At 47.5% G+C, this 13,118-nt stretch overlaps 1 protein-coding gene across 2 annotated transcripts in view; it reads left to right on the top strand.

Moving 5' to 3' along the window:
• ZNF423 (zinc finger protein 423) overlaps nt 1–13,118 on the top strand; it is a 185,765-nt gene that overhangs the window by 92,375 nt on the left and 80,272 nt on the right. For both annotated transcript variants that reach the window (XM_088530865.1, XM_088530864.1), the window contains one exon: nt 8,496–11,719. In XM_088530865.1, coding sequence (XP_088386991.1) covers nt 8,496–11,719 — 3,224 coding nt within the window. The remainder of the gene's footprint in view (nt 1–8,495; nt 11,720–13,118) is intronic.

The raw sequence follows: 13,118 nt of genomic DNA, 5'->3' as shown, positions 1-13,118 counted from the left end.
AGATGGACCGAGCGCTGCGGGACAGAGATTTGTGCTGAGGGACAAGATGCTTCCTGTCCCTCCCCCTCTTCAGGGATAAATTGAGATGATTCAATGTACACTTCAACCCTAATTCTAATGCCATTTTAACCAGGAATTGTGCCCTGCACCTTTTCTCATTACAAATTCCCTCCCTCATGCGTCTGTGGCCAGGGCACAGACAGTTGCTAACTAGAATAAATTGGACAATTCGCATTTACAGGAGGGGGGAAAAACATAAAGTCGGAACGGAGCCTATGCTTCGGTTAAATGAGAGATATCTTAATACAGACAGTTGACATCGAAACCCTTTCAGCAGGAGGGGACCATTGCAGTTAGCAGCACTTTGAGGAAAGCCCTGCTGTGGTGCACGTTCAGCGTGGGGCCTTCAGCTGCTGTTGGAGATGCGGTCCTGAAAGCGGTAGGGTTTCTGCGGGGCCTTGCGGGTCCCTTGTGGAGAGCACGGCGGGGCTGGTTCCTCTGGTGGAGTTCGGTTGGACTCCTTGGCTTTGCGTCTCCTGCCTTCCCCTGCCAGGGAGTCACCTCCAGGAAGGGCTGGAGCGGTTGCACTGCTGGGAGCCTCCTTCGCCCGAGGGCAGAAGTACCTCAGCCACTTGCCTGCTCCTTTGAAACGAGCCGCAGCATTTGTTGTGGGCTCCTTCAGTCCGAGGACGTGCAGGAAGAAGAGAGCAGGTTTCCGGGGGCTCTTCAGTCGCAAGTGTTGGCCGCAGGTGTTGGGTTGCTCCTGGGCAAGGTCTCCCAGGCTGTAGCTGCTTGCAGCTGAACGCCGCCTCTCCGAGGAACAGTCTCAGTAGGTGATGGGCATTTTTGCTTGCTTGTTTGCTTTAAAAGTTGTTTCTTATTAAAAGTGACAGATACTGTTAGTAGATAGAAGCAGCGCTGCCACGCACCATGAAGTTCGGATCTACGTAAACCACAGTGTTTGGCTTTCATCTTATACGGCCCAAAATCTATAGTTATTTTCTCTTCAGACCCTTCAGTTATTTCTCCTCAGTATTGAGAAGGAGAGACCCTCTTTTCCTGCTTGTGCTTCAGTGCCGTTCCCAACACCGTTTCCAGGCACAAACCAGGCAGAGATTCCCGATGGATCTTTAAGTAAGCGATGCTTAGGAACGCGCTCGGTGTTGAGCCATGCGGTTTTGCACTGGCTTTTGTGATGCTGGGGAAGGGCAGGGAGCAGCGCGGTGGCTGCGCTGGGTAGATGCCCCCATGATGCTGGGGAAGGCACCGCGGTTACGAACATGTTGTCGCTGCCGTCGCATCGTTTTTGCGAGCCCTTAGCTGCGCCTAATGAAACGTCGCCGTGTCTGGCGCACCTCGATGCGGACCTGTGTGTCTCAGTGCTTCAGTTGCTCGCTGTCCTTCCCAAAGCGTTGAGCGCTGCACCACGGCCTTCGCGCGCAGCCGCAGCGTTTGGAGATCAGACCGACAGTGCGTGCGCGTAACGAGCTATAAACTAGGTTACTTGATACTGTCTGTCACGTGTAATTTATTGATTTTCCTTCCTCAGTTCTTTGAAGGCAATATAAAATCTGGATGTTGTTGCTTTTTTACTGTTTGTTTATTGCTGAGTAATTTCAGCCAACATGTGTTCTTCAGCAGTGCGTCTATTCATCATGAACACCAGCCCATTAAGTCCGTAAGTGCGTCACAGTTTTCCCACCTAGATCAAAATGAGAGCCTGCAACAGCTCCCTCTTTCTGGCTTAACAAGCTGGTTTTATTTTCCCTGGCAACTTGCTTTAATAAAAGGACCAGCTTTAAATTCTCCAGGCCGGAAAGCCTGGCGGTGAGGTCCTGCACTGGGCTGCGCTGCGAAGCATGAAGTTTTCCTCAGGTTTCCAACATGGATGTATCTTCCCCTGTGCAGTGATGTGAAATACTCTCTTAGGAGCAGTCAGGTTTGGGGGAAAGTATTTTTCATATGTGTAAAGACAGGGCCTACAAAATGATCTGCTTGGAGGTCAAGACGCTGTATAGCCCTGGTTGCAGACCTAATTGTAGCAAACCCTAGCAATGCAGCCAGAAGAAGCAGGTAGAGGTAGATCACTTGTGATGTCTGCTCTCACTTTCTCCCTTCCTTCTTTTGCCTCAGAGCTCATACATGGCAGAAAAGTTAAAACAGGTCCACAAGCCCTTTCTCCGAGTGGAGACGCTCCTGCCCTGACATGGCCTCCCAGTGTTGGAGTGCAGGTGCATTGGCCGAGGAGCTACAGCAGCAACGCCGAGCTCGTTGGCCAAACTCTTGCCCTAGTTTGCCTCTGCCCAGGCTCTCACGGCCCTGATGCCTCCAGGCCGCTCTTCATGCCAGTAATGTGGACTTGGCCACTCGCTGCTCGTGCTGGGGTTGGATGGGAAGCCCTGGCCACCCTTGTCGTGCCGCCGTCTGAGCGTCCCTGCTCACCATCGAGAGCGTGACCCTTAAGTAGATTTTATGAATGAGCTAAATGGATTGTAATTGATGACTTAATCTTCTCTTGAAAGTACAATTCAGAAACATGAAAATGAGCACAGCAAAGCATTAAATTAAATCACACTCATCTGGTCAGTTCATGGAGAAAAGTCTTCCCTGCATAATTTCAGTTTCTGCATTCATTCATTGGGTTTCTCCACACACCTACCGGTCTGACGCTCCCGTGTGGGTATGGGCCGAGGGGAAGAGCTTGAGCTGAGCCAGGCTGCACGTGCCCAAGGCTTGCTTGGAAAACAGCCTGGGAATGCCCCTTTGCCCAGCGACAAAACACGGGGAGGGAAGAACGTGCCCATGGCCCCCCTGACGCTTGGATGCAAAAATGAGGCAGACAAAGCTCTGAACTGCTGTGTGATGTTGTTTTGTGTTGTATAATCAAGTGCTGAAATCATGATAAATGTCAACATGAAGTAGCAAGGAGCGCAGAAAGCAGCTCTGTGTCTGCGCAGCAACGGGGCCGAGTGAAGTTTGTGCTCTGGCTGGATCAGGCAAAGCAATATTGGTAGCAATTACAAAAAGTATTAGTAATTATTGTAACTAATTGTTACAACTGGTAATTATTCTATTAGGATTGTTCTCCTAAGGGCTTTGCCATTCTTTCTATTTAAAAGTTGTACGTGTCATAGCTGAAATTCGGCTCTTTTGGTTCTCTCTCCATGTGGTTGTTACATGAGTGGTCTGCACGGGTGCCCTGTGCGCGTTCACATCGCTCTGGCCATGCGCGTTTTTGCTCGGCGTTCCGGAGGTCTCCGAGTGGGCAGGAGCAGCACGGGACTCGCTAGCAAAGCAGGCAGGAACAGCAAGCTATTAGTATCCTTCTGTTAATTCATCGATGATATTGCCATTCTCATCCTCTAATCTTGCTTAAAAAACACTGGCTATGCATTTGAACATTTCTGGAGGACAAATTACTAGGCAGAATATATGGATAATCCTAACGTTTCTGTGGAAATAGGGTGAGTTATTATTGATTCACAGAGCACGACAAAACATCACTGCATGAATTAGCAAACAGCTGTTTCTAATTTGAGTTTAGAACTGTACACAGAGGAACTTGTTTTAGTGTTCACTCCTTTCATTTATAATGAATTTTAATCACCGCTACAGGTGAGAAAAATGTAGAAACAAGCTTGTATCTTGTGGAAGAAACAAAGGAGAGACAGATGCTAACAGATTTACAGTCTGTGATAAAAGGAATGTTTTGGTACACTTTACATGTAATTAGAGTGCAGCTGTTTTCAGTCCCAAGTCCATGATGCACAGCAGAATATAGTATCTGCTGCTTTTCCAAAGGGAGTAAAGAAAAACAGTGATTCAACTCTGAAAGCATTTAGCTTATTCCTAGATCTAACATAAAACTTTCTCCTCCGCCCCTTATTACACCATTTACCGAAGTGTGAAATAACTTATTTAATGACATGTTAATTTTTTGTTACCCGTAAAATGCAGACTGTTTGATATAAGGAAAATAATGTTAAAAATAGCTTTCTGATTTTTGTGATCTCTGTAGGATTATATATCATCCTACCCATGGTCATTACCGAGTCTCGGTGGCATTGCGAGAAATTGAGGGCTCGGGCACATGTTACTGTGGCTTAACAAGTTTCTATATATCAGCTAAGCTTCAATATATGTCTTTGTGTGTGCTCTTAACTCGCAGAGTAAAAAAGAGGCAGAGTAATTAAATGTTCCTTGATCACAGCAGAAGGGTTTAGACAAAGACAGCTAGGTTTAAACTGCCTGCGTGTAATAGTTTAACTACAGCCAATGTCCCAGAAAATCTAACGTTCGCAACGTTGCACTACATCTTGTGCTGATTGTGTATTCTACATACCAAGTAATCCTGTGCGTGAGAAGGAAAATTAGATTATATATATTCTTCCATTAAGCCAGACATCTTTCTTTTCTCTTTCTTTCCAAAAACCTCACTTAAAAATGAATGCAGAGCTGATGAATTGCAAACACGAGCACACGAGCATGTAATTAGGTGTAACTGCATTTTTCTTAAGTTGCAGATAATCACGATGGCACCGTGCGTGGTGCCGTTTACAGTAGCGCCTCTTTGTTTTTCATCCAGGTTGAGTTTTGTTTGAAGACAACGTAGGCTTATACGTACTAATTAGCTGTAGGATTGTTTGTTGCTGCTTGAGCGCGCGTTAATGCCAGGGTGGTGGCGGCTGCTGCGATGGCCTCGTCGCTGCCACCTCCTGCTATGTGGACAGCAAGAACCTTTGCTGTGGGGAACGTCTGTGCATAAAATTGCATTTGGATGTTGTTTTTGTTTTGCCTGCTTACTTCGTTGTACTTGAAATGTGTAGGAAAATGAGACTAAACACGCAGAAAAAGATTTTTAGAAAAAAACGGCAAAACCTACTGAAAATAGTGAAACTTTGGTGTGGCAGCTTGGCTTGCATGCCTTGGCCGCGGCGGGGCAGCGCGAACGCGCAGCGCGGGTTGTGTGCAGCCCCTGCCGTGGCAGCTGCTGAGCTGCCTGCGTTCAACACGTGGTGAAGCTCTTCCCAACTCCTGTGGCCACCGCTGGCGTTTTCTGAGTGTTGTTCTCTGTGTCTCCATGTTGTAGTCTTGGAGTTGGGTGTCTGATGACAGCAGCTACTGAAATGGGTGGCCTTTCAGCCAGGCTGCATGCAGGAGGGGAGCGCTGCAGCTTGCCCGAGCAGCAGATGGTTTCTGCCTGTTGGAGAGTTGGAGCTGGAGGCACCTCTCGTGGTGCCGGGCACGTCTGCTATCAGAGCGTAGCTTGGGTGCCGGGGTCCCACCAGCTTCGACGGGCACGTGGGTGCTTGGACCACTTGGAGCTCCTGTGCTTTGGCACAGCATGTCTGCACAGGAGGCTCCAAAAGAACCAGGAAATTGAATTTCAGACAAAAAACTTTTCCCAACAACTGATTTGGGGGCCTTTTTTTTTTTTTTTTTTTTTGGTTAATTGGACCCTTGCTCTTGTGTTCAAGCTCCGTGCCAGAGGAATAAACCCAGCAGAATCAGACGTCTCCCAAGCCTGGTGGCCCTGGCTCCTCACCCTGCATGAAGAAAGCCTCCCGGGCGCAGAGGGGAGCTGTGCAGTGCTGTTCTCTCTGTTTGCAAAATAACTTGCCAATAAGGCACCAAGGGCATCAGTGCGCGCTGCGGAGCAGGGCTGCTGCTGTCCCGCGCGCGGCGCCTGCCGCACGGCTCCCTTCCCAGACGGAGCCCGCTGCCCAAGGCTTCACTGCGCTGGTGTCGCTTTGTGAGTACATTCCTGGGCTTGGCTTATGTTATCTGGAAGACAGAGAATGAAGTATGATTTATTCTGCACTTTGGCCAAATTGCTCTTATTAGAAGGAAAAATACATTCATTGAATGTGTTGAGGCTGGAATGAGGTCCTTGGTGATGATGATGAATGCTCACCGTCCCCTAAACGTGCTGAACATTAAGTTGCTAAATTACTGTAGCGCTTGGAGATTGATTATCAAGTTTGGCCCTTTAAGCTTGGTGACCTGTGCATATATCCTGCAGACTAGTGCCATTCTGAAGCCTCCTTAATGCTCCTTTTTTTTTCCTAATTAAACTTTTTATTGAATTTTCTTACCCTTTTAATACTTGTTTTGATTCTCATATGCGCAAATGACAAAAGCTTTGCACCAGCCATGTGATTCTCTATTTTAGTACAGTCCCACTCTGCAGGATTAGCCATTTTTAATGACTTTAATCTCCTTTTTAAAGTGATTTTTCTCATTCTGCTACATTCCTTTGATTGCATTAATGTAGAATTATTATTCTAACCATCATTGCCAGACATGCCATACCACATCTCAAATATATCTTCCCAGTAAAATATTACTCTGGTAAAACACCTTAGAATTTCCTTCTCAGTTCATTATGGCTATTTTCTTCAATTTAAAATGGCAAGTTAAAATTAACAGGGCTATTTTTCATTCCATAAAGAGATTAATGATAATGACTTTTTCTTAATTTCTGCAGTTTTAGGCCATGAGTAATTTACTGCCTTGTTTGTAAGGAAGTCAGGTAGATTGCTTCCAGGGCTTACTCAGTAGCTTCCATTTCTTTTTCAGTGGTAAAAGAATGAGAAAACATGGCAAAAGGTCTAAGTCAGGCTAACAAGAGGGGACAGTCTTTGCTTTCAACCATGTATGTAACAGCTTCTTGTTTTGATACAAACACTGCTTTGCAGTTGGAGACGCGTGGATGCATCCGAGCCCAGGCGATGTTAGCGCCGCAGCGCGTCGCCCGCCAAGTCCTGCCCATGTCCGGGGGCATTGCCTGATGCTTGAGCAGCAGCTGCAGGGGTCTGCTCATGGCAGAGGAAAAGGGAGACGTGGGCTCGGAGCGGACGAGGCCCTCGGCAGCCTCCGGCGCGGTCGCTGCCCTGTGCCGCAGCGCCCCGCGAGGCACAGGCGGCCTCCTGGGTGCCAAAGGGAGGCTATTTGTTTGTCAAGCGTGTGCTTCCGTAGCAGTTACTGCAGGGTTGCCACCTCTCGTTACTGAAATTGCAGCCGGCAGCTAGCGCAGTAAGTATCGCCTCGGCAGCGAGCGTTTGGGGTGTTTGTGTCTTCTTCCTGCACGAAAGCGACGCTCGCGCCGGCAGCTCCGGCACACGCTGCCCTGCGCCAGCCCCGCATCCTCCTCCTCCGGCCTTTGTGTGCGTCCCGCAGGAGCCCAGCTGGCGCGCGGGGGAATGAGCCGCCCGGGAGCCGCCGGCACCTCCCCGCCAGCGCAGGCGGAGGCGGCTGCGCCCGCGCAGGGCCGCACCGCGCCGGGAGACGCAGCCCGCAAAGCGCTCGCATTGAGTCAGGGCGCTGCTCCCCATGCCCGGCGGGCGGGATGAGGAGGAAAGGGCTGGGCCGAGCACGTGGCGGCTCAGGATGTGGCTCCTCCAGCTGCAGGAGGAGCGTTAAACGTTTTGTAAGGGCAGTGTATCTGGAGAACTGTCTTCTTTCCGGATTTCCAGGTGTATTTCTGGATTTCCAAATGTGCATGTGGGGTCAGCACCTTCATGAGTTCCATCCTCGTCTCAGTTTGGTATCCTATTCGTGGCACTTCTGCTTCACTCCATGTCTCTACTTTCGTTGGAATTGGTATATTTGGACTTGCTGTCTTCTGTTTCTTGTTAGCAATTCCGTTTATGGAAGCTGCCAAAATTTTATGTATTTTTCCTAAAATGACTGCTTTGCAGTAGGAGATGGCCCTGTGTTCCTTTATGGTAATATCAAATTATAAAATATTTTCCAAAGCCTCACAGTGAGCAAAGGAAATGTTTGTTAAAGCTGTTGCAGTTTTGTGCTGGAGTTTATTCTTTGGTGAGGTCTTGAAATCTCCGATGCTGGTGGTTTCCTGGGTTTTTGTTTGTTTTTGTACCAAACAGGCCACATTAGCTTTCACGTGAGTGAAGGCAGTAAGATGCAAAATCGCTTCTCTGATTTTGTTGAGCTCTCTCAAATTGGATGCTTTTTTTTTGCATAGGTGTTCAAGTCTGTTTGCTTTTGATCAGCCTTTAATTCCGTTACAGTTTTGAGACAGAACTGAAGGATTTTGTTTAATGGAGACATTACTTAAAATCATCTTTATGTAGCATTTGAAAATACCCACAAAATTGCAGGTTCTCACTTCATACTGTAGCTTTTCAAATGTTTGCATTGCTTCATTGCCCACTGTGTTTTGCTTTCTGTATTGATTGTTTATGGCTTTACAGTACAGTGAGCAGGTGTTAAACCTGCTGAAGAAAAATGCCTTTTATTAGTACTGTACATTGGCATATTCTTGGATTATGTTTACAGATATATATATTTTATATCTCTTTCTAAACAGCCCTTGAAATTCAAGAGAGGCTACTTTTATTTTTGGGTGGGGGGGAGTTGTTTTTTTTTTGCACTGTAGTAGCAGAAGCCCATAGTGTTGTTGAGAGCTTTGTCCTTATTTCACAGATGCACTGGGAATTGTTTTTAATCTCCTTTCTGCTTTCCCATTACAGATGGTGATGACGACCCACAACTCTCCTGGGTGGCTTCATCTCCCTCCAGCAAAGATGTTGCATCACCCACTCAGATGATAGGAGATGGGTGTGATCTCGGCATCGGGGAGGAGGAAGGGGGGACCGGCCTGCCCTATCCCTGTCAGTTTTGTGATAAGTCCTTCATTCGCCTGAGCTACCTGAAAAGGCACGAGCAGATCCACAGTGACAAACTCCCTTTCAAGTGCACCTACTGTAGCCGGCTTTTTAAGCATAAACGGAGTAGGGATCGCCACATAAAGCTGCACACGGGGGACAAAAAGTACCATTGCCACGAGTGCGAGGCCGCATTCTCGCGCAGCGACCACCTCAAAATTCACCTGAAAACCCACAGCTCCAGCAAGCCCTTCAAGTGTACTGTGTGTAAGCGTGGGTTCTCCTCTACCAGCTCATTGCAGAGTCACATGCAAGCTCATAAAAAGAACAAGGAACATATGGCAAAGACTGAGAAAGAGGTGAAGAAGGATGATTTTATGTGTGATTACTGTGAAGAGACATTCAGTCAGACTGAAGAACTGGAGAAGCACGTAATGACACGCCACCCACAGCTTTCCGAGAAGGCAGATTTGCAGTGTATTCATTGCCCTGAAGTATTTGCGGACGAAAACTCGCTGCTCACACACATTCATCAAGCCCATGCCAACAAAAAACACAAGTGCCCTATGTGCCCGGAGCAGTTTTCTTCAGTGGAGGAAGTCTATTGCCACTTGGACAGCCACAGACAACCTGACTCCAGCAATCACAGCATCAGTCCCGATCCGGTCCTGGGGAGCGTGGCCTCCATGAGCAGCGCAACGCCCGACTCGAGCGCCTCGGTGGAAAGAGGTTCCACCCCTGATTCTACCCTGAAACCTTTGAGAGGACAAAAGAAAATCAGATCAGGGGACAGAGAGGAGGGCCAGAACTGGTCAAAAGTTACTTACAGCTGCCCTTACTGCTCCAAGCGCGACTTCAACAGCCTGGCTGTTCTGGAGATCCACCTGAAGACCATTCACGCGGACAAACCTCAGCAAAGCCACACGTGCCAGATCTGCCTTGATTCCATGCCTACACTGTACAACTTGAACGAACACGTAAGAAAGGTGCACAAAAACCATGCCTATCCCATGATGCAGTTTAGCAACATTTCTGCCTTTCACTGTAACTACTGTCCTGAGATGTTTGCGGATATCAACAGCTTGCAAGAGCACATCCGTATATCTCACTGTGGCCCAAATGCTACTCCTCAAGATGGTAACAACGCCTTCTTCTGTAACCAGTGCTCCATGGGCTTTCTGACTGAAGCAACCTTGACTGAGCATATTCAGCAGACTCACTGCAATGTAGGAAATTCAAAATTGGATTCCCCTGTCATTCAGCCAACACAGTCTTTTATGGAAGTTTATTCATGCCCTTATTGCACAAACTCCCCCATTTTTGGCTCCATCCTGAAGCTTACAAAGCATATTAAAGAAAACCACAAGAACATTCCTCTGGCACATAATAAGAAGTCAAAAGCAGAGCAGAGTCCAGTTTCTTCTGATGTTGAAGTCTCTTCCCCTAAAAGGCAACGGCTTTCTGCTAGCGTAAACTCAGTGTCTAATGGTGAATACCCGTGTAATCAGTGTGATCTGAAGTTCTCTAATTTTGAGAGTTTTCAAACCCATTTAAAGTTGCATTTGGAGCTGCTGTTGAGGAAACAGTCTTGTCCTCAGTGTAAAGAAGACTTTGATTCCCAGGAGTCTCTTCTGCAGCACCTCACCGTACATTACATGACAACTTCAACCCATTATGTATGTGAGAGCTGCGACAAACAGTTTTCTTCGGTGGATGATTTGCAGAAACATTTGCTGGACATGCATACTTTTGTGTTGTATCACTGCACCCTTTGCCAAGAAGTTTTTGATTCCAAGGTATCTATCCAAGTGCATCTGGCAGTCAAGCATAGCAATGAAAAGAAGATGTATCGTTGCACAGCCTGTAACTGGGATTTTAGGAAGGAGGTGGATCTGCAGATCCACGTGAAGCATAGCCACTTGGGGAATCCATCAAAGTCTCACAAATGCATCTTCTGTGGCGAGACCTTTAGCACAGAGGTTGAACTGCAGTGCCACATCACAACTCACAGCAAAAAGTACAACTGCAAGTTTTGTAGCAAAGCTTTTCATGCCATCATCTTGCTTGAAAAACACTTGCGGGAAAAACATTGTGTTTTTGATGCAAATGCTGAAAATGGTACAGCGAATGGCATGACCCCCACAAATAAGAAGACAGAAGGCGCAGATATCCAGAACATGTTAATGAAGAATCCAGATACTTCCAACAGTCACGAAGCCAGTGAGGATGATGTAGATGCTTCTGAGCCCATGTATGGCTGTGACATCTGTGGGGCTGCCTATACTATGGAGGTCCTCCTGCAGAATCATCGTTTGAGAGATCATAATATCCGGCCTGGCGAGGACGACTGCTCAAGGAAGAAAGCAGAGTTCATCAAAGGTAGCCATAAGTGTAATATCTGCTCAAGGACCTTTTTCTCAGAAAATGGCCTGAGAGAGCACATGCAGACCCATCGGGGTCCGGCCAAGCACTACATGTGCCCCATCTGTGGGGAGCGCTTCCCATCACTCCTCACCCTGACAGAGCACAAAGTTACTCACAGCAAGAGTTTGGATACAGGAACGTGTCGGATTTGCAAAATGCCGCTGCAGAGTGAGGAGGAATTCATCGAGCACTGCCAGATGCACCCAGATCTCAGAAACTCCCTCACTGGCTTTCGCTGTGTTGTCTGCATGCAGACCGTCACCTCGACCCTGGAGCTGAAAATCCATGGGACGTTCCACATGCAGAAGCTGGCAGGAAACTCTGCAACGTCGTCGCCCAATGGCCAAGCCTTGCAAAAACTCTACAAGTGTGCGTTGTGCTTGAAGGAGTTCCGGAACAAGCAGGACTTGGTCAAACTGGATGTTAACGGCCTTCCGTACGGCCTGTGTGCTGGGTGCATGACCAGGAGCACCAACGGACAGTCCTCGGGCTTGACCCCGCAGGAGGTGAATGAGAGGCCGTGCGGCAGCCTGAGGTGTCCGGAGTGTAGTGTCAAATTTGAAAGTGCCGAAGACCTAGAGAGCCACATTCAGGTAGACCACCGAGACCTGACACCTGAGACTAGTGGCCAAAGGAAAGGTACCCAGACGTCCCCTGTGCCCAGAGTAAGTACAACTGCATTTTAAAGCAGCTGAGTAATGAAATGTAGACCTTTAGCATGATAGCATGACTGAGACCACAGCAGACATTTGGGGTTTCGCTTTTTGTTTTTTGTTTTCTCTCTTCCTTTCTGTCTTTTTTTTTTTTTGTGCATATGACTGTCACTTTATAAAATTACCGTGCTATTAAAAAAGAAGGAAAGGCATAGCAATGCACATAGAAAAGTCACATTTTGCTCAGTCTTTCAGTCTCCTTGATTCCTAGTGGCAGAGCAACTGCTCTAAATTTGTCAACAGAGAGCTGAGATACCTCCATGTATATCCGTGCACTTGGATGGTGGGACTGAGCTTGTCCATGATTTCTGATGCTATTGAATTGGCAGATCATGGAAGAGCTGGGACATTTCTATGAAAAAAGCGGCGATTCTCCGTACCCAAAAGACAAAATTCAAAGTAATTTCTCATACCCAAAGCATGAGATAATTTCTTAACTAGGAGCTAATCATGAGCAGAAAGGAGTTTGTGAGGAAAAATGTTAGGCGGATGCCTCACCTGAAACAATTTTTTTTTCCACTAAAAAGATTGTTTTTGTGAGTGTCTGTTGCCATGAATGGTGTGAGACTCCTTGGATGTTTGTGTGCACATGCATGCAGCGTGTGTGTGTATGTGTGTATGCATATTGTTTTTGAGTGTGCAGGCAGCATATTAGAAAGCAAACTGTTCTCCTTTAGAGCTCACAGATAGCTGCTTTCTCATTTCCTAGCTTACAAGATTCTTGGGAACATGCAGTATCCAAGAAGGGTTTCAGAAGGCCGCTCAAGAGATTAATATTGCTTCCAGTTTATAGTCTTTTAAAATCATTTGTTGATGTTTTGGTTCAAGAATGGGCCAAGTCAGTTCTTGCTCTGTCAGGAACAGATGGAATGAGAAGTAGATTTTGGAAACCTTCTCGGGAGACCAACAGCAGACACATCTGAGTATTGATATCATCTGACATTTTTAATTAAACATGATGGGGTGAGATTTTCAAAAGTATCTAAGGAAATCAGGCACCCAACTCCTAATGAATAATTCCAACCGTAGATGCCTGTTTATGTCAATCTGCTAATTAAAGCACCCACAAACACATCTTTACCGCATTAAAAGAACTTGAAAGCACTGTTCGAGTGCAACGTCCGTGGCTCAGCGGGCGGGAGGACCCCGGCGCGTGCCCTGGCCGTGCACGTTGCGGTGGCGGCCGTGGGGCTGCCGAGCCGGGGCTCCGCGCGGGCCCGCGTGGCTGCTGGCTCCTGGCCGCGCGCCGCTCACCTCAGCGCCTCCGTCCGGGCTGCTGCGCGAGTCCTGCCACAAACTGCCTTTCCCTTCATTTGCTTTTTCACTGAAACAACTGGGTATTGTTCCCTCT

The sequence above is a fragment of the Tinamus guttatus genome, unplaced genomic scaffold (genome assembly GCF_059628265.1).
Source record: "Tinamus guttatus ecotype Peru unplaced genomic scaffold, ASM5962826v1 Tinamus_guttatus_pri_ptg000389l, whole genome shotgun sequence".
NCBI lineage: Eukaryota > Metazoa > Chordata > Aves > Tinamiformes > Tinamidae > Tinamus > Tinamus guttatus.
This window is presented reverse-complemented; position numbering and strand designations above follow the sequence as displayed.